Source organism: Anas platyrhynchos, chromosome 1 (genome assembly GCF_047663525.1).
Source record: "Anas platyrhynchos isolate ZD024472 breed Pekin duck chromosome 1, IASCAAS_PekinDuck_T2T, whole genome shotgun sequence".
In the NCBI taxonomy this organism is placed as follows: domain Eukaryota; kingdom Metazoa; phylum Chordata; class Aves; order Anseriformes; family Anatidae; genus Anas; species Anas platyrhynchos.
Genome location: NC_092587.1, coordinates 83,267,013 through 83,286,188, shown reverse-complemented (window position 1 = coordinate 83,286,188; position 19,176 = coordinate 83,267,013). Strand labels below are relative to the sequence as shown.

Here is a 19,176-nt window from a genome sequence, read left to right as displayed (position 1 = left end):
ACATCAGACTTCAGCTCAAGTTACACACTTTCCTGCTCCAGGTAGTATCACAATCAACGCCTTCCATTGCCTGGGTTTGCCAGGATGAAATCATAGCAGATACAGAAATAAAATGCATCAGCTAACAGGCACCTCAGCTCCCCTTTATGGTGGGATGAGTCTTGTCCTCTGCTTCTAAATGCAGAGAAATGAAGTCACTAGTAACCAAAACAACCCCCTGTGCTTCCCAGAGAGTGAACCTCCTCCTTCACTACATGGTTAACGTGGACTGTAAACTCATCCGAGCAGTGGTCAGGACACATGCATCTTCAGAGCACGGTGCCAGTTTGTGACAGTGCGTAAACAACTCTGCTGGTGCTGTAGTCTCTCATAACAACAACCAGGAGATTTTTTTTTTTCATATATTTTTTTTTTCCCCACATGGATGTTTCCTTTTCTGTAGCATTCTTTAAGTGACATCAAGTTTTTCTCCTCTCTCTTCCTTACTCCATCTCCTTTTACCATATTGTTGTCTCTACCAGCCCCCCTTCTCCATTATTTTTCTTCAGAAATATTTCAATCCTCATCTAGGCTATTATTTTTATATATCCCTAGCTAACATGAGCCTTCCAGTGTCATGGACCTTTGCAGATATATGAAAAGCAGCCACAGCCTCCCTCTCCATCCTCCCCAAATAGGCTGCTACCTCCTGCTGGTATCTTTATGCAACACAGACAGGAAAGATTGCTTGGGGAGGGTGTTTTTTTTGTGGCGGTTTGGCAGCGCTAAGGAGAAAACATTGACTCAGGATGGTTGTGTTCCTGGTTTTCCAGCCTGCCAGCAGCCAGCCACCTGCTCTGCTCTCTCCATGCTCTCTTCCCATTCCAGTCTGGGAAGGTTCATGGGAGCACCGGAGCCACTTTCTGTGCTCCAGCCTGGAGAAGGGAGCAAGGAAGAAAGCTGATGCCCAGAGCTGGGGGAGCCACTGGAGAGCAGAGGTGAGTCAGAGAAGGGGCAGACAGGGCAGAAGTCAGATGATGTCGTTGGTTAATGTCCACTGGGGCTTGTCTGTGCCGTAGGCTGCAGCGTGAACAGAAGTACCCTCCTCCCATCTGGCAGGGGGCAGCTAGCCTTGGGTAAGCAGAGCACTCTGCTTGATAAGCACCACAGCCACAGGTGGTGGGGAGTACCCTGCGCTGGCACCACTTCAGCATTGTCTGAATGTCTGTCATTGTAAGGCTGTGTTTGAAGCCTTATGCATGCATTCCCACCTGGCACTTGTGGAGGGGGTTGCATGCTTCCTTTTCAGAAATAGCAGTGGAACCTATTTTTGTGCTTTTTGTGATCAGTTTTAGCCTCTGGAGTACCAAAAAGGTGCTTTTCACCATTTTTTGCTTATCCAAATGCTGCAGCTACAACGTAATCCACTAAAGATGTGTTTACTCTAAATTCTTCTGCCTAGGAGGAGCTTAACAATGCTTGGATTTTAATCTTTGTGTAATGCTCTCCAAGTAAAGCCATAAACAGAATTCATCTACAATGGCTGAAATTCCTGTGTGGACATTTGGTCTTTGTTATAAATGTGTTATGTAAATCAGTGGGGAATTGGGCCAGTGCAACTGGAAATAAGCTGAATCTCAGTGAAGAGTTTAACTGATTTAACTACTCAGACTTAATCAAGTCTTTTTAAAAAGTCTAGGTAAACTACAAATGAAAACATATAATGTGTCTCTTCTTTAAACATGCAATGTAGTGTTAAAAATACCTGGAAAGAGATATGGCTTCTTGCTTTCTTTAAAGTATTTTTTAAGATCAGACAGCTACTGCTTATATGCTACTTTAGGGCTGCACAAAATGGCTGAGGTATGCTGGGCAGCAAAAGAGAACTGCCATCTTGCTGGGCACCTCCTCTGCTTAGTGCACCTTCCAGTCTTCCTATGCACACAAGACTCCATTTCTTGTACATTCGCAGGTATTTTATTCTTTCTCCCCTCTCCTAATCCCCTGGATATGCAAGAACAGGAAGGACTGAGTCATTCAAAGAAGGATTCAGCTGGTGTGGGGATACCTGAACCCCGGAGCTGTTGTCCAAGGCTCCACCATTCAGCTGGTTCCTCTCCCTGCAGGACTCAAAAAAACCCTGTTGCCCTGCTCTTTGGCATAAATTGAAGCACTTCATGTGATCCATTTTAGGAATGAATCAATTTTATGGATTAGGAATTAATCCATTTTAGGACCGGTTTTCTTCAATGTTTTCATAAATGATTTGGATATAGGACTTGCAGGTTCATGGATGATGGCAAATTGGGTGGAGCTGATGACTCCATCGAGGGTGGTGTGGCCTTGCAGAAAGACAAATTAGAGGGTTGGGCAATCACCAACAACATGAAATTTAAAAGAGCAAGGCCAGGTCCTGCACATGGGAAGGGACAACCCTATATGTACTGACTGGGGGGCAAGATGCTGGAGGTCAGCCCCCCAGAAAGGGATCTGGGGGTTTTGGTTGACACCAAGCTGAACATGACCCAGCAGTGTGCTCTGGCAGCCAGGAAGGCCAAACATATTCTGGGATGCATGAAGCACTGCTAGCCAGTCAAGGGAAGGGATTGTCCTGCTCTATTCTGCACTGGTGCAGCCTCACCTCACTGTGTGCAGTTTTGGGTGCCACAGTATAAGAAAGACATAACTGTTAGAGAGTATACAAATTAGGGCTACAAAGATGAAGGGTCTGGAGGGCAAGATGTATGAGGAGCAGCTGAAGTCACTTGGAGGTTCAGCCTGGAGAAGTGAAGACTGAGGGGAGGCCTCAAGGCAGCCTACAGCTTCTTCACGAGGGGGACCACAGGAGCATGTGCTGATCTCTTCTCTTTGGTGACCAGAAATAGGACCCTAGGAGATGTCTTGAAACTGTGATGAGCAGTTCTGGTTGGTTATAAGGAAAAGGTTCTTCACTGAGAGGCTGGTTGGGCACTGGGACAGGCTCCCCAGGGAAGTGGTCATGGCACCAAGCCTGCTGGAGTTCAAGAAACATATGGACAATGCCCTCAGACGCATAGTCTGATATTTTGGGTGGTCCTTTGGGGACCCAGGAGTTGGAATTGACGGTCCTTGTGGGTCCTTTCCAACTCAGGATATTCTGTGATGCCCATACACATTGATTGTTCTGCCTGCTCCCTGCCATTCTTCTTCCTGTGCAGGGATTGGGGTGCTGATGGTGAAATAAAAGGAGATCCTGGATTTAAAGACCCTCATGATGCACAGGAAGTAAAACCAAGATTGTACCACTCTTTAGTTTTGGCATCTTGAGTCTTTTAAATACTTCACTCATCAATAGAAATAAACTAAATCAGATTTTCTCCCTGTTCTCATGTGTAGTCTACAGCAGATTTTATACCAACAGAATCTGCAAATATTTTGCTTGATAAAAGCAAAATAAAGTACAGTCCATACATTTTAAAATTAACATTGTTACAGTCTAAAGACAAGTCAGAAAGAGTGAGCAGAGTTCTGGTCAGATGGCTAGGACTGGGACTCAGAGGACTCAGCATTTCTACTTGTTTTCTGCTAGACTTTCTCCAGGTTTTTCTGAATTGTACAACCAGGGTATAAAAATGCAGAGCAGTGATGGAGTGCTGGACCTTCTACCAATCTGCTGCTCCATCTTTGTGCGGTTGTCTTCTTTAAGATACCAAGCAGATTTCAGGGCTGTGTGTGTACTGTTCCCTGCTACACCCTCTCCTCCAGGGCCAGGGGGATTTGAGAACTAAGCAGTACTATCAGCAATGAGTGCCATTTCCTTAATGCACAAATGTAGCAATAAGAGCCATAAATATTTTCCCAGTCAAGCTTGTGCCAGTGTCATGCCACAGTGATCAAGTGCCAAAGGAGAGGGCTCTGGGAGTGCTAACTGCACTCTCCCGTAGAGCTGTGGGCACCAGTTCGTATCTGGTGTGACAGAGCAGACAAAATGAAGCAAAATATGGTACCATTAAGATCTGGGCACATACAACTCACAGCAATGAGCTTTGCAATTGGCAGCTGTCATTTTGCCCCCTTCCCTGGCGTGGGTGAGAGGAGCCACGCTACCAAGTAACCTTCTGCATAAGCCCTAAGGTGGCCGTAAGAAGGCAGAAAAGAGAAGCTAGCCCTGTTAGTTTACCCTGTTTAGACCTGAATTTCTCACAGAGATAAAAGTGTCTGCAGTGATCTCCCAGAGGCCTTCACATGGAGGCCTTTCTCTTTGTTCCAGTAATAACAAACCTTGTAGGCAGACTTATAGCCAGGCAGATAAGACTCAAGAATAATAGCACATCACACTCTATGATGAACTTCAAGGCTGTACAAGAAGGGGCTAAATGAACGGTGATTGTTCAGTCCCGAGAGGGCTAAATAAAGGTGGAGGAGGGGCTCTTACCACTGCCTTTTGCTACTCAGTTGGAGGGAACACAGAAGGTGCAGCCTGACTTCTCACATGTGCATAGGAAAAGAATGAAAGACAGTGGGCATGAGCTGCAATGAGGGAAATTCCAGTTAGAAATTAGTGGAGAAAAATTCTTCATAAGGGCGGTCACACACTGCAGTGGGACCCCAGAGGTTTAGCGAAACCTGCATCCTTCGAGGCATTCAGAGCTTGACTGTCCAAAACCCTGAGTAACCTCATCTAAACTGAAATCATTGTAACAAGAAACCTCCAGAGGCTCCTTTCAAAGTTGTTGGGGAACATCAGCCTAAAAACAGTAAGAACAATATATCAGATCTGTACCCTGCCTTACTACCATGGAGCTGCTGAGGAAACACTTAAATATCTGTGAAAGAGGGCCCAGAAAACATTTTCTGAGGAAAATAAAAATATTTGGTGAGTGAGCTTAAAAGAAGAGCTCACAGGGTTCCACTAGGCTGAGAGGCTATTGTACAAGCCCATTCTACAAGTTTTCCAAGACTTTGGAAGTTTTCTATGATCTAGATTAAGCTTTTGCCTGTGTATACCAAAGCCACACGCCCCCTTTCTACACTCTGTCCTGCTGCTTTCTATGTTTGATTGTTGTGAATATCTCTCATGCAAATTTAAGCAAGGTCAAATCTTCCCCAAAAGCTGTGCCCAAAGAGACTGTAAACATGTGGGTTAAGAACTAATCAAACCCTGCTGCCTTCCAACATCCCTGGAGGATGTAGCAGGGACGTGGAGTCAGGCTATTTACAAGGGTAGTTTATCTACAAAATGGATCCAAATTAAACATTTTCCTTTGGCATATGTTGCAAATTTCTACGGCTTTTAGATATGTAATTCACTCATCAATTTCAGTTGAGGAAACGCAGTTCTACCTAAAAGTAAAGGGAAAAAGAGACTAAATGTTTGTTTCTAGTTAATTGCTCAGCACAATTGTCTAAGCACACGAGCAAGGAATATTAAAGTAAGTCTTTCTGATCATGAAGATCATGTAAGGAAAGTTTACAGTCATTTTCTCCCTTCTACCAAAAGAAAATGATACTACTGCAAAAGGAGAGATTTTCTTTGTTGGACTTGAATACACAAAAACATTGAGGCCTTTTAAGGTGGTGATCATCATACCTTTGTTGAAGTGTCTTAAAACTATTCCTCACTATGTGAAGCTGTGTTTAGTCATTCAGCATACTGATCCAATAGTTAATAATTTAAGTCTTGTTGCCCCTTGTCAATGTGTAATCAGAAGACAAAGGAAAATGTTTTCAGGGAACAGTGCCTACCATCCTGAAGGGGAGAACCTATCCTTGGTACATCTGTGACTCAAAGTACACCCACTTTTCCAGAGCTGCCAGCATGTAGACATTTAAGCTTACAGGCACATGATGTTAAGAAACATGTTCATTCTTAATATGAGAAACATATGGATTTGTCATGTGTTTTTTTTTTTTTTTTTTTTTTTTCTGGTCACAATTACTCTATGCTTAGACAGCAAAAGGTCCAGTTAAAATAATAAGCATGTCTTTGCTTTTGTCTGCTTCAGTTCTCATCAGCCCGGACAACCAGGCACAATCTAGCGACCTAAAGCAGACTTTTTTTTTTCTGGACAAAGGGATCTGTCCTTCTCTTCCTACTCCTAGATGGTTTCTTTTGCCTGACTGAGCAGTAATACATCACTTCTGTAAAAACATACTACTTTTATCCTACCTAAAACTTATGTGTTCTGCAAAGGTTATTTTATTTATTCATTCTAGTGCCATGTTTCAGTTTGTTCTAAGTGCTGCCGGGAATTTTTCTTTCACTATTTCTCTCTTTCTGTCTTCTCATCTCCACTCTGCTCAGCACTTCTTTTCACCCCCTCCCCACCTCATGATCCCTTTTTCTCCTTGTGGCAAGTGTAAGAAAATGTGTTCTCCTAATACCAGCCAGCCATTGCCCAAAAGTATTTCTGTCACAGTAGGCACCAAGAAAGCTGGAGCACCAACCCTGTTCCTGGGCCATCAGATTAGTAACATGGGTGCAATGGGACACAGTGGGTTGCACAGGTATTATGCTATCTGCTTAGTCCGTGAATGGCAACTCTCCAATACAAGCCAAAATTTTTGCAAGCAATGATTTTCTGAAATGCAGCTTTTAGAAATGCAACCCATTCCTGTCCACCTCTGTATACATCAGGAAAATATCAGATTGTGAAGGCCTTGTTTTATGATAAAGCCAAGGAGGAGGAAGACAATATAGTTAAAAATGACTGCACCCTGACACAGAGTGCAGTGTTGGCAAACTTTTTAGATGATGTTAAATTTTGTTTTAGTCTGCAAATCCCTAGCCGATGCTATAGCCTTGAATTCTTTCAATTTGTTCCTAGTGGTTAGGGGTCTGACGTGCTCTGGCCTCACTGCTCACTGAAGCTGCTCTGTAAGCACTCTCTGGGGCGTACAGTCCTTTCCAGCATCTGCCTGCATGTGCTTCAGGCAGTACCAGAGCCACTCTGTTTGGCAGCACAGAGGAGCTGTCGTGCTACCTTGCAACACCACAGAGCAGCGCCAAAAAAGAAACTGAAGGTGAGGAAGTTCACTCTAGGCAAAATCACAGGAAAGCACCAGCAAGCACCAGTGGGTCTTAAACTGAGCAAAGTGCCACAGTCTGATCTCCGACATCCACAAAAGGCAGTTCAAATGAGGGCTGCTGTGTAGTGATATGTGAAATTCACTCAAACTGTCCCTACAGTCCTCTACACGGCATTCATGTTATGTCAAGTGCTGTTCCAGCTAAGCTCAGGAATACTAATAGATAAGCATGGTGTAAGAAAATGTTTCATATTCTAAGAGGCTCTATTGCATTGTGTCTTTTTATAATGCCTCTTTCAGGCATTTTATTTCCTTTCTAAAGGTAAAAACAAAGTACCATTTCTGAGAAGACCATTTCTGCAGCAGCAGACTTATTTTTCCTTGCAAAATGCACATACTGCACAAAATTAATTTGCACTAGCTTCTGATATGAACATACAGAGTCAAGGTCCAGTCTGAGAGGAGCCAAGGAAAGAATCACAATTAACTTTCTTTTAAAGCTTTGTGGGGGTCAGAGAAGGATTTTCAAGGACAGTGTCATTGAAACAGTTGCCAAAATTTTATCATCTGTGTCATCCAGAAGTTCTCTTCGCCTCGAACAAAGATGGTTTTGCTTTCCTGCGGTTATTTGAAGGTGCAGTTTTGCTCTAAAAACATAATGATGGGGGATGATGTTCCTATAGCTTTTCTCCAGGGCTCTCTTTAGTGATTGAACCAAAATCATGACCACAGAATAAAGCGGGGAATTTGGGGAATTTAATGCAAAAATACAATGCAGCATTTTTAGAGATCCACTCCAGCTATGCCTGAAATCAGTGGCCCTCTTTCCAGTGATCTCAGTGATTACTTGTGTTTTTGGGATGCTTTGTCATTTCCCACAGCAGCTTTTAAGGTGGCTATCTGTTCAACATCTTGTTTCAGTCTTCCTATCTATGTTTGAGAGAGAGAAAAATACAGCTCAAGTCAGGGCATTCTGCTAGGATACAAAGACCCAGGAAGGCAATGTAAATATTATGCACTTCAAACTTATACCTAAGCCTTACCCTGGTCCCACACTAGGAAAGAGTTTTGCTAGGACTGTAGTGAACCTCTAGTGAGAAATAGCCAGGTGTTTTATGTTGGAAATGTAAAAAATAATGACACAGTTCACTCTAAAGCAAGCCACAGCCTTATTTTGATGAGATACTCTAACACCAGGTATTTCAGAGGTAAATCTTTCTTTCCGGCAGCTTTATTTAACTGCTCTATACTTCAGAACATTTAATCACTTCAAAAGCCTCAAGTATCCTGAACAAATACAAAATCCCTTTTCTCACACAGAGTTAGAAATCCCTGCTATAATGGGGGAGCCCAACATCCAAAAAACTGGCATCACCAACAGTGTAAACAGCTACTCCTGCTATTTACATTTAATGTTAATGTTCTCTCCCTTCATATTAACATTGTGTTACACAAGCAAGCACAGCTACAGAGAGTTATGAGAGTGAGGATTTACCCTCCTAGCACTTAGGGCCAAATCTAATGAGGCATTCAGACCTCGCTGCATCAAGGACATTCCTCTGAGAGGGGAGGGGTGGAAGCATCACATTCATTTGTAGCAAAGGAGATGTGAGAGGGAGGGGAAGAAAAATGTCCAAGGTAGTGCAGTGTAGTATATAAATGCAAGAAAATCTCCTCCACAGTCTTCTGAATGCTAGAGGTGGAACCAAGGATTGAAGCAGACATCAGTGAGGTTTGTTTAGCATTGAAGTTGATATTGAGCATTTTCAGAATTAACTTCTTCAGTTTGAAATAGTAAGTATTTTTTCTCTGTGCATGGAAAAATGTGTAAGCTGTTTCTGTATAGGAATAGATAGCAGAAGTTAGAAATGCTTTTAAAATTATTGTTCAATGTAGGGGTCAGTTTGCTTTTCAATATTCTGTCTTTCTGGTAACACTTTGGGATCTGTAAAGACTCTGGAGGCTGATGTCCTGTGTCTGTTTTCTCAGGCAGGAGGAGAAACTGCCAGTTAAACTTCAAGAGAGAGCCATTTTGGCATTGACGAGCAACCCAGAGCAATGTCACTGGCTGGGGTAAGCTGTCTGGTGACCGGAGCAGGAGGATTTCTTGGCAGGAGGATTGTCCAGTTACTGCTGGAAGAAGAGGAGGCACTGGCTGAGATTCGGCTGCTGGACAAAGCCTTTAGCAGTGAAGCACTCAGGAGCTTTGGAAGTGAGTACCATCTTGTGAGGATGATGCTTTGTGGGTATGTGTGCTTTTGTCTCAGGTGTATAGCTTGGGCACCCTTACCTCCCACCCTAACCTGTTTTTTTAGACACAGGCTTTATTTCAGGGAGTTCTTGCTTTATCCAGCACAGAAATCAGGCATAAAACGTAACAGCAAGACTTTTCTTTGCCAGAGCCTGAGCTTTCGCAAGGTCAGAAGAGAGACCAGTACACTTGTAGAGCAGCAAACAGCTGCCTTAAGCCTGGCTTCTAATTGCATCAAAACCCACATGAATGCAAAAAATCTCACCCTTCCCCTGGGGAGAAGGAAAATGAAGCCAGTGCTGTATCTGGGGGACAGTGTAACCCAGAGCATGCTGCCCTGGGCTCTGATGTGCAAGTGGCAAAGTTGTGGGTGCCAGTTTTCTCCAACCTGTGATCAATTAGATTAACACAAGCCTGCATGGGCTGAGATTTGTGAGGTAATAGCTTAAAATTTGGTTGCTATTATGAATACTGTAGTTGCCTGGCTAGCAGAACTCTTTCGTGGTATGCACAGAAGGGCCAGGACTCATTTGCAGAAGACAAGTCAGGGTTTGTTTTCTTGAATGGACTGGAGACAGCATAAATGAGTGATGCACCCACAGCCAGAAGCAGTATGTGGTGGAGAAATCAGCTCAGAGTATTGTGCTTTAAATGTCCCATTTCCTGGCATCCTGAGCACTTCTATTAAAATATCACATGGGTACCTAAATTTGGTCATACACATGAGTCCCTACCATACAGACACTTAATCAACATGCTTTCCTCCATCACATCTTAACCTCAAAACCGTTCTTCCTCCATACTGACATTATCTATGTGGGAATCTGTACAGAATACCTGCACACAATTTGTTAAAGAGCCACAATCTTTCCATAAAGTGCTGAAGTGTCAGTGAAGAACAGTAACAGCGCAGCATAAACCTGGTACAAATTGCACAAGCCTTTAGGAAGGTTTTATATAATCTTGACTTCCTCTTCATTAAATCTCATTCACCATTTCACTTGCTTGATGCTCTTGAGCCTCACAGCAGTCCTTTCTGCTCTGATTTCCAGGCAGGTCCCACAGCCTGCAATTGCAGTATGCACAAGCTTCTGCAGCACCAGTAGTGTGTGTGGTTTAGCACTGATGCAGCAGGGCAGCACAGAAACATCTGCTCTGTGCCATGAAAACTTTGTGGGGACTGTGGAGCTTCCTGCAGAGCAAAAACAACTGTGTGTGTGAGCACAGTCTTGGCTGGGCTGCCGCGGAGTTTTTGCTGATCCTTTTTTTTTTTTTTTTTTTTTTTGTTAAAAAGAAAGCTCTGTGCCTTCTTTCCTTTTCCACCCACCTTTCTTTCCTGAACATTGCCCAGATATCACCCTCTCCTATTCTTACTTTATTCCTGCTGCCTATCTGACCAGCACAGGAGGAAGGGAAAAACCAGATATCAGAACATTTTTTATTTTTGCTTTTCCCACACAGACAGGTAGTAGGAAGAGCAGGCAAGCAGTTCAGGTGTGTTTGGACTGCCTTAGGCCCTTACATTTGAACTGGTGGTCCTTCTGTCTGTAACAGCCTCTAGAGCTATATCTCTTCATGTGCTTGTACTCAGGACTACCTGAAATAGTTTCCTGCCATTCCCTCTCAAGTCCTTCCATATCACAGCACTTGCTATTCGCAATGCAAAGCCTGTGGGGCTGAAGTCTTCTCCACCATTATTTCTCCCCGTTAGTATTCTCTCCGTTATTTCTCCTGTAGGGACTTTGGCTTACTGGCACACGTTGTTTGGATTTCTTGTATAGCCAGGAGCAGGGCTGAGTCATTTTCTTTCTCACTGAACTCTTGAGCACATTTTGCTTGCAGTAACTTTGCAGAGTCAGGGTTGTAGCTAGTAATACAGGAGCACATGCAAGTTGAACATCCCAGTAGCTGAAATTGGGACAGAATAAACATCTCAGCCCCCACAGACTGAAGACACTAATAAATTGCATTGAAAATACAATTGCCTTTACAAATGAAAAAAAAAAAAGAAATTAAATTGAAATTAAAAATTAAAAAATTGCCTTTACAAATGAAAATACAATGCAATTTCTAATTTTATCCCATGAATGAAAGAATTAGATCATTTTTATGAAGCATCCACTTAATCAGGAAAGTGGAGAGCTCTCATGAGCGCCTCTACCCACCATCCACCCTGCAGCCCTTAGGAGCTCCGTAAAAGAGCACCAAGTACTTCAAGATCCTGAAATCCCACAGACATTACTGGTTGCTTGAACTTTAAAGAAGACTTTGAATAAAGAAAGACAATTTAGGGCAAATAGTCTAACTGCATTGCTGAGTCAGACAGGACATTGTATTTTACTAAGTAAGCATTACATTTCCAAGCAAAAAGTACCCTGTAGCAAGCAGGGAGCATTGCTCGCAGCAGCTCAGAAGCCAGAAAAACCATTGGTGAAGTACAAGAAGCTTTCTTAGTGGCTATGTGCTTTCTCATAACTACAGAATGCAAAAATGGAGAGCTGGGTTGAATTTATTCCCTTCCTCCCTCTTCTACCTGATGCACACACAGGTTTTGATGCCTGGGCAATGGTCTATGAAGACAGAAATCAAGTTTCTCCCTGCTGTCCGTCTCATACTGAAACCACTGTCTCTATCATTCATTTTTTCCCTCTCTCTACTTTCAAGCTCACCTGTCGTTTTCCTCTTCCCAGAGCACACCAAGAGCAGTCTGCTGATTCCTCAGAGATAGCTTATGTTGGTAAGGCGGTGAACAAGGTCCATGTTCTATTTTCAAGGGCAACTTCTTCTGACCAAAGTAGGAGTCAGGAGCAGCTTTCCTGTCTCATATCACACACACAACTTAAATTGCAAGCCCAAGCAAGGCACAAAGCAGCTGGACAGTAGCTTTCCAATGACCGGTACCAGCTGTCTCTGTGCTCAGCTTTATAAAAGGCAGTTTCTTTTATATTTTTCCTGAAAGCTTTGGTTTTCATGTGTAAAAACCTCAATTTTCCTAGCTTCAGCCTAGGTACAGTTACCACTCTGAAGTGAATGTATGTCAGAATTTACATTGTGAAAAACATATCTTTCAATCAATTCACAGTGGAGATCACTATAAACCACCTGAAAACACAGCCTTAGGAAATAAATGCATTCTGTAAAATAAAAGAGCACCAGACAGTAATGCTGGAGGGCAGCAACTCTAGTTTTAGTATGAGTTCTGTAAATGTTGAGCATTTACTTTCTTGGTTCACATTTCAGATCAAGGAGCTGTAAAGAGGGAAAAAAAAATCCCTCAAACCTGTTGCATGAGAATAATTGTTAAATTAATGCAGGATGAAATTCTGTCCGGTTCCACAAATGAGGAGAGAAAACCAGGTAAAAAGATTAAAAGATAATTCCTACATGTATGCATTTATATTTCTTAGCAGCTGTATCTGTTAGTGTTTTTCCATTAAAGATGTGGGATGAAATCCTGCCTGCTTTGGAGACAGCGACAAAAAAAAATAGGGTAGACAAGATTTCGGTCACGGCTCAGGCTAAAAGCTGTACAAATTTTATCAAATTCTCCCCTTATCTAAACGGGCCATTGAATTCCTCTGGAAGAGGGCACAGCATTGCCTGTGCCTCGGAGCCCCCTGCCAGTAGCTGTGCCTTGGGAGCCCTCTAGCGCACGCACAGCAGAGGCTCAGGAGAGGATAAGTGTTGCTGTAGTGACACTGAGTCCTTAGAAGATGTACATCATGCTGAGAAAGTCCCCTCCCGTGACATGGCTGCAGCCAGGCCACCAGACTTCGCAGGAGGGCAGCATGTCGCCGGGCTGCAAGTTTCTCCATGCCATCAGCCTGTGCTGACTCAATTTTGAAGCATAGTTCAGGGCTGTATTAGGATGCTGTGCAGCAAAATTTAGGAGAAGGGTGGCTCCAAGATCAAGAACTGTCACATACATTTGCTGCTGGGGAGTGAGGGAGCTTGACCAGGAAGATCAGGGATTAAAGCAAGCCAGGGCTGAGGAGTGTAGCCTTGAGAGTTCAGATTTGGACCAGAAGGATATGGTTGCTAAAAATGGTCCCACTGTCCACAAGCTGAAATGGAGCCAGCACTAGAGTTATAAGAGGCATGGTAAATTGTGACCTAGGTAGGTAAAAAAGGAGTGGTGCCAGAACTGCAAGTAATGTATTAGAAGATTTGCAACATGAGCAAAGTCAAGGAGCAGGAATTAGGTGTGAACACAGCTCTGTGTACACATTCATCACCTGAAGATGTGAGCATGAAGTGCCTGGCTGTTTGGTACTTGGATTAACACTTTTATTAATAGCCAGTCACCAGAACATACATAGCTAAAGCTTCTCCCTCTGAAATTTAAAACAGATTGATGTCATACCTGAAGGAAGCTTCAGGCCCTTGACAGAAGTGGGGAAATTTCATTTAAAAAACAAACAAGCAAAAAACATGTCAGATTTTGGCTGCAAACATATGGTAGGTAAAGCAACATAGACCTGTACAGCACTGTAGTTAGCACTTGGCTATACAGCCACTGGAAAACACCTTCTGTTTTGCCAGCCTTAAAATATTGCTTCTGTTCCTGGGCGGTCAGCAGCACCCAGGAACAGCTTCAGCATCTACGCAGCCCTTCACCACTCCTGTCAGAGCTCAATTTACGGTGCCCAGCAGGTCTTTTGCTTTGCTGTCTGCTTCCCTTGCAGGATTCCAGGGCAAGACAGAGGTGAAAATCCTGGAGGGGGACATCCGAGATGTGACATTCCTGTACCATGCCTGTCAGGGGGTCTCCCTCGTCATCCACACAGCTTCCATCATTGACTTCTTGGGCCTTGTAGAGACACAGCTGCTCTGGGAAGTCAATGTAACAGGTAAGCAGGCAAAGCACCTTTCTCAGACCTTTTTCTATTAAGTGCTGATCATCATCTGCTCAGGAAAGGGAACACCTGACATGATTTAGTTTTGAGCCAGATTCACTGGGTTGTTGTGCAGTTTGCACAGCTACACATGTGAGTGAAAGCCATGCATAGCCCTATGCAGCTCTGGCCACCTCTACAGCCAGCGTGCATCAGTCACGCTCTGCAGGGCATTGCAGGGCTGTTCACTCTTGTTTAGCACTCACATACACCCATCCTGAGATCTGCACAGTCTTTGCCTTTAGAGGGGAAAGTCATAATTCCATGCTCAGTGGACCTTTTTGGAAGCAATTCATCTCTGAAATCCCAATATGCATCTAAAAAAAAATCTGTAACACAATTGCCTGCATACATTTTCCAGTTTTTACAAATACTACAGGCTTTCACTGCAACTACAGGAAACTTTGATTGCCAATGCCCCAGACCGTGCGTCTCTCTGCTTCCATTCTTTTCCTTCTTCTTCTTTTCATTTGCCTTCACTTGCTGTTATGTCTCTGTGTGTATGAATGCAGTTCAGAGAACGTGTACTTTCCCACTTTGAGCTCATTACTAAGATTTCCCTGGCAATCTCAAGGCTGTGGGAGGGAGGGTTTTTAGTGACTTCAGCAATGGGATCTCCCTTTCTACTAAGGGCTTCCTGTTCCTTGTAAAGAAAGGTCAGATTAAGGCGGAAGGTTTGGGCTCAGGAATGGCCCGTGTGGTATCAGCTGTCAGGAAATTTCAATATATTTCCTAAAAGAACAAGTGCATCCCCCTTCCTGTGATCCCTCTCTATGCCTTTCAGTAAACAGGTTCTGCTTACCCTCCATGCATGCTGACCTCTCAGGCTGTGTTGCTCCAGCTCCTGGGTGAGGATTTGGGGAAGATGTTCTTATTTACATTGATAGTTTTTCTGGTCCTTTGTTCTTCTCTACCACAGGCAAAGGCCTTCTTCACAGAAAAATATGGAACGTATTTGTACAGGCAACACTTTTACAAATATTGGCTATGCTCCAGTGCTCAGAGGAAGAGAGTGTTCTTTGTAGATGAGTTGTCTCTTACACACATCTTAAAAACAGTGAGATGTCATATTTGTCATTTCAGCCTGGCCTATCACCTGCCTATTTAGCTTCCAGAGCCTTTCATTTCTAGTCACTCAAAGCCACAGATTGAAAGCGGCCACAAATTGGGGCCCAGAAGGTAGTTTTTCAGGTCCCTGCCAGGAGGGAAGAGCAAAAAAGGAAGTTCTTGTAAACATGTCAAATTTTTGGTATGAAAAATAAATATACAGGGGCTGTCGTTCAGAGAGGAGATTTATAAAGCTTTCTCTTTATGACCATCCTCCTGTTACAATCTGTTTTTCACAGCAGAATGTGTTGCCTATACCCCTTAAAAAATACAAAATAAAAATTAAATGTCCCAAAAGCAGAACGGAGCAGGATCAGAGCTAGAAGGTTTATTTGTTTGCAGTGTTATTCCTTTCAGCAGGTTTAGACTTAGGCACAAAATATTCAGATTCCCCCTGACAGAGTGTGTCTTTGGGTAAAATAATTTGGGCTGTGAGGGTTAGCTGAAAACAAGTGGTAAAATGAAAGCACACACCAGTACTGCTCGCAGATCAAATAGCCACTAAGGTCAGTTGCTAAATATTAAAGTCCTCTTCCCTTTTCTCCTCTACTTCTACTCTGATGCTCTTTCGGCTTTCCAACCAGCCAAGACACTGCTATGTACTTCACGGGCATGCAGCATGAAAGTTTTGTTTCTCCTAGAAAACAAAATTTTTATAATAAAAATGTGTCAAGGAACCAGATATGTGTGTTCACAAACCAGAACATAAGCAAACAAATTCTAGTTAATTCCCACTCCATTTTTTTTTTTTTTTAATAAAAAATCCGCCTTGCTTCTAATTCAGGCCTACAAACATAGGACACCTAAGGAGGGAAAGTTTCCAGCTCTTTTCAGCTTACCCAGATGGGAGCAGTCTGGACGGGAGCAGACCCAACCTCCCCCATGGGAGCTGACAAAACCCAAGCACATATAGGGAATGGGTCTGGTAATTAAGAGATTGCACTTCTTTTGGCAACCCCATTCTCCAGGTGGGAACCTCCATACTTCAAGCCTTTTGAATGGGATCTCACAAAGGTGATGCGACAAAGCAAGTGCATGTGGATGTGGCATCTCCACATTCAGACCTCAGGTGGGAGTGTGAGAACCTAAATGAATTGTAAGTTAAATTTGCTGTGATGCAGGTGTTTTCTCTGGCTCACATTTCACACAATGCCTCAAGGGTACAGTATCTTTTCAGGAAGAGAAGAGACTTATAATAAATTTTTAGGAGTAAGGGAATTAAATAATAATTAAATATAATCCAAACAAAAGTGCCCTCTATGAACCAGTTCTTCAGGTCTATATTCAAGCTTGGTTCTTGCAATGCTGACTGAAACCAGAAGGACTTTGTGCAAATAGAACTTACAGACCTGGTCCATGGAAGATTTACTTTATTACCTGCTAAGTCAAAGATGCTCAAGTTCCCATTACTGTAAGAACCTTTTCATTTTTTACCATGCAACCTTCATTTCATGAGTTAACACTTAACCATGTGCTGTTAAAAATATAGCACATTTTTTTAGGGTGAAATTGATCCCAAATGGATATCAACTACTAAGATAATTTTATGTTTGCTTTGTTAAAACTTGCTATCTTTTTGATTTTATCCAGCTCCTCTGTACTTTATTACTTTCCCATATTTTTCAAACAGCATCAATAGCAGGAACAGCTAATTAAACTATTACTATATTTAATATAACTTACTAATTAAACTTTTTTCCCTTCTTGAGGAGTTCCAGGCTGGAGCCCTTTTCAGCCAACCCAGCCACATGCAACCTAACTTGCACATTTCTCTTTTGAAGGTACTCAGATGCTGCTGGAGGCATGTACCCGTTGTAACGTCCAGCACTTCATATACACCAGTACTGTAGAAGTGACAGGCCCAAACTGCAGAGGTGACCCAGTATTCAATGGTGATGAAGATACAGCTTATGAATGTATGTCAAAATCCATTTATGCCCAGAGTAAGAGACTGGCAGAGGACTCTGTGCTGAAAGCAGATGGCCAGATGTTGAAGGATGGAGGCATGCTGCTGACTTGTGCCCTGAGATCCATGTACATTTTTGGAGAAGGATGCCCATTTCTTCAAGGTCATCTGGATAAGTGTCTGTTGAACAAAAATGTCTACCTACGCTTCTCCAGGAAGGAGGCTTTAGTGAACCCCGTGTATGTGGGCAACATTGCCTGGGCACATGTGCAGGCAGCCAAAGCTTTGCAGGTCCCACAGAAAGCCAAACATATCAGGGGGCAATTCTACTACATCTCAGATGACACTCCTCATATGAGCTATGCAGACCTAAATTATGAGCTTACCAAAGACCTGGGGTTTGGAATTGAGCCCCGGCTCCCCATGCCTCTGACAATGTTGTATTACTTCTCACTGCTGCTGGAGATCATGAGCTTCTTGCTCAGGCCCTTTGTCAGGTATGTCCCCTCCACCAACCGTCACCTGGTCACCCTCCTGAACACCCCATTCACCTTCTCCTATAGAAAGGCACAAAAGGATTTTGGCTACATGCCCCGTTACACATGGGAAGAGGCCAAGCGGTGCACTGGTCAGTGGATTGCCTCTGTGGTCCCACAGAGGAGGGAGCACTTGAAAATCAAGGCTGCCTAAATCTTAAGAGGAGATGAGGCCTGGCTGAACAAGTAGGGCCATGAGCTAAAGAAGAGCTGGGTAAACAGCAGCAGCAGATAACTACAAATGAAAAAAAAAAACAAAACAAAAACATTTACCATTTACCATTTTCTTTAGTAACATCCTAGTTTAAGTATGGGATATCCAAAGTGGTAGAATACCAGCAACCAAAACTTGCAGTTATATTCTGGGGGCAGAGGAATAAGTCTTTTGAACTTCCATTGAAGTTTTTGTACTCAGCAAACTAGTACTGTGGATGTCATTTGAATGAATGCCATCACTTCTCTCAACATCTCCATCAGAGATCCTCCATTATTAATAAGCATGCAAATCTGTCCCATACTGAAAAAGACGCATGAGAGTGAGGAGGTTTGCGGGTACCTTAAATAATAAAGGATTTCAAATGAAATTTGGAGTTGTAAATTGGATAGAATCATGGATAGAATCTGCCCCAGGAAAATTGATGTGTGTGCTATTTAAAAACAGATAAAAGGCATTATTTAACATATTTTATTTTTCTCGAGGCAGATGAGCAGCACATCTGTGTGCAGGGGGCTGTATTACCTCTGTGATGTGATCCATATTCTTCAACATCAAGTAAACAACAACAATTTTTTAATACTTAAGCTAATTCTACGGTGAGGTCTGATTGATCTTATGGCAGCAGTTTACTAAGGTCTTGTCCCATCCCTTTGTCCAGTAGCAAAGCCAACAGAACAGACTCAAGCACTTATATCTCAGCCATTCCAGCCTGGAGTTTTCAGCACAAAGTGCAGACCCACACAAAAGGTCCACTCAAGCAAACACTGTTTTCCTATCTTTGTTCCACCAAAGGGGTGAGGCAGAAACCTGTGACTGAAGCACCTTTCACTGTCAAAGCTGTTCACTCAAGTGAACTTAAGTAGGAGCAAGCAAAAGTCTCCTTTTTTTTTTTTTTTCTGCTAAATGTACAGCATTTTGAAGCACGCTGTTGACAGTGACCAAAAGAACAGCAGCCTGGTGGCGTGGAAATACCTGAGGCACGAATTTTGTGTGCATCACAGACAAATGCAGAGCAATGTTTTTTTAGTCATCCTTGTCTGGATATAATTTGGCCAATCTGGTTTAAAAAAAAATAAAAAAAAATTGTAAGCTAGCCGATTGTCCTATTCAACCAATAAAACATGGTTTGGGATGGTCTTTAGTTCACAGGCACTTGAGGGAAGGATCCGCCCCTGCTGCTTAGCTCTATTGTCTGCCTTTCCACAGTTTTGCTTAAGCCCAGGCCTTCAAAATTGCCTGAAATGAAATCAAATCAATCCTGAATCAATCTACTCATT

General features: G+C 43.0%; 1 protein-coding gene across 4 annotated transcripts; it reads left to right on the top strand.

Annotated features, from left to right (window-relative positions):
- Positions 1 to 32: 32 nt before the first annotated feature.
- HSD3B1 (hydroxy-delta-5-steroid dehydrogenase, 3 beta- and steroid delta-isomerase 1) lies at positions 33 to 18,266 on the top strand. Of its 4 annotated transcripts, none has more exons than XM_027449704.3 (5): positions 33 to 977; positions 8,977 to 9,199; positions 12,479 to 12,595; positions 13,924 to 14,088; positions 17,022 to 18,266. In XM_027449704.3, the coding sequence occupies exons 2-5, from the start codon at positions 9,046 to 9,048 to the stop codon at positions 17,834 to 17,836; spliced, it is 1,251 nt and encodes a 416-aa protein (XP_027305505.1). In that variant the 5' UTR covers positions 33 to 977; positions 8,977 to 9,045; the 3' UTR covers positions 17,837 to 18,266. The 4 variants fall into 4 exon arrangements, with proteins under 4 accessions (XP_027305505.1, XP_027305504.1, XP_071899743.1 ...); XM_027449703.1 differs by lacking the exon at positions 33 to 977 and adding an exon at positions 8,567 to 8,719; XM_027449702.3 differs by lacking the exon at positions 33 to 977 and adding an exon at positions 8,592 to 8,781.
- The last annotated feature ends 910 nt before the right edge of the window (positions 18,267 to 19,176 follow it).

Coding starts and splice junctions, on each gene's coding strand:
- HSD3B1 (XM_027449704.3), top strand. CDS start 9,046: ATGTCACTGGCTGGGGTAAGCTGTCTGGTGACCGGAGCAGGAGGATTT. Junction 9,200..12,478: donor AGCACTCAGGAGCTTTGGAA/GTGAGTACCATC, acceptor TTCACATTTCAG/ATCAAGGAGCTGTAAAGAGG. Junction 14,089..17,021: donor CTGGGAAGTCAATGTAACAG/GTAAGCAGGCAA, acceptor TCTCTTTTGAAG/GTACTCAGATGCTGCTGGAG.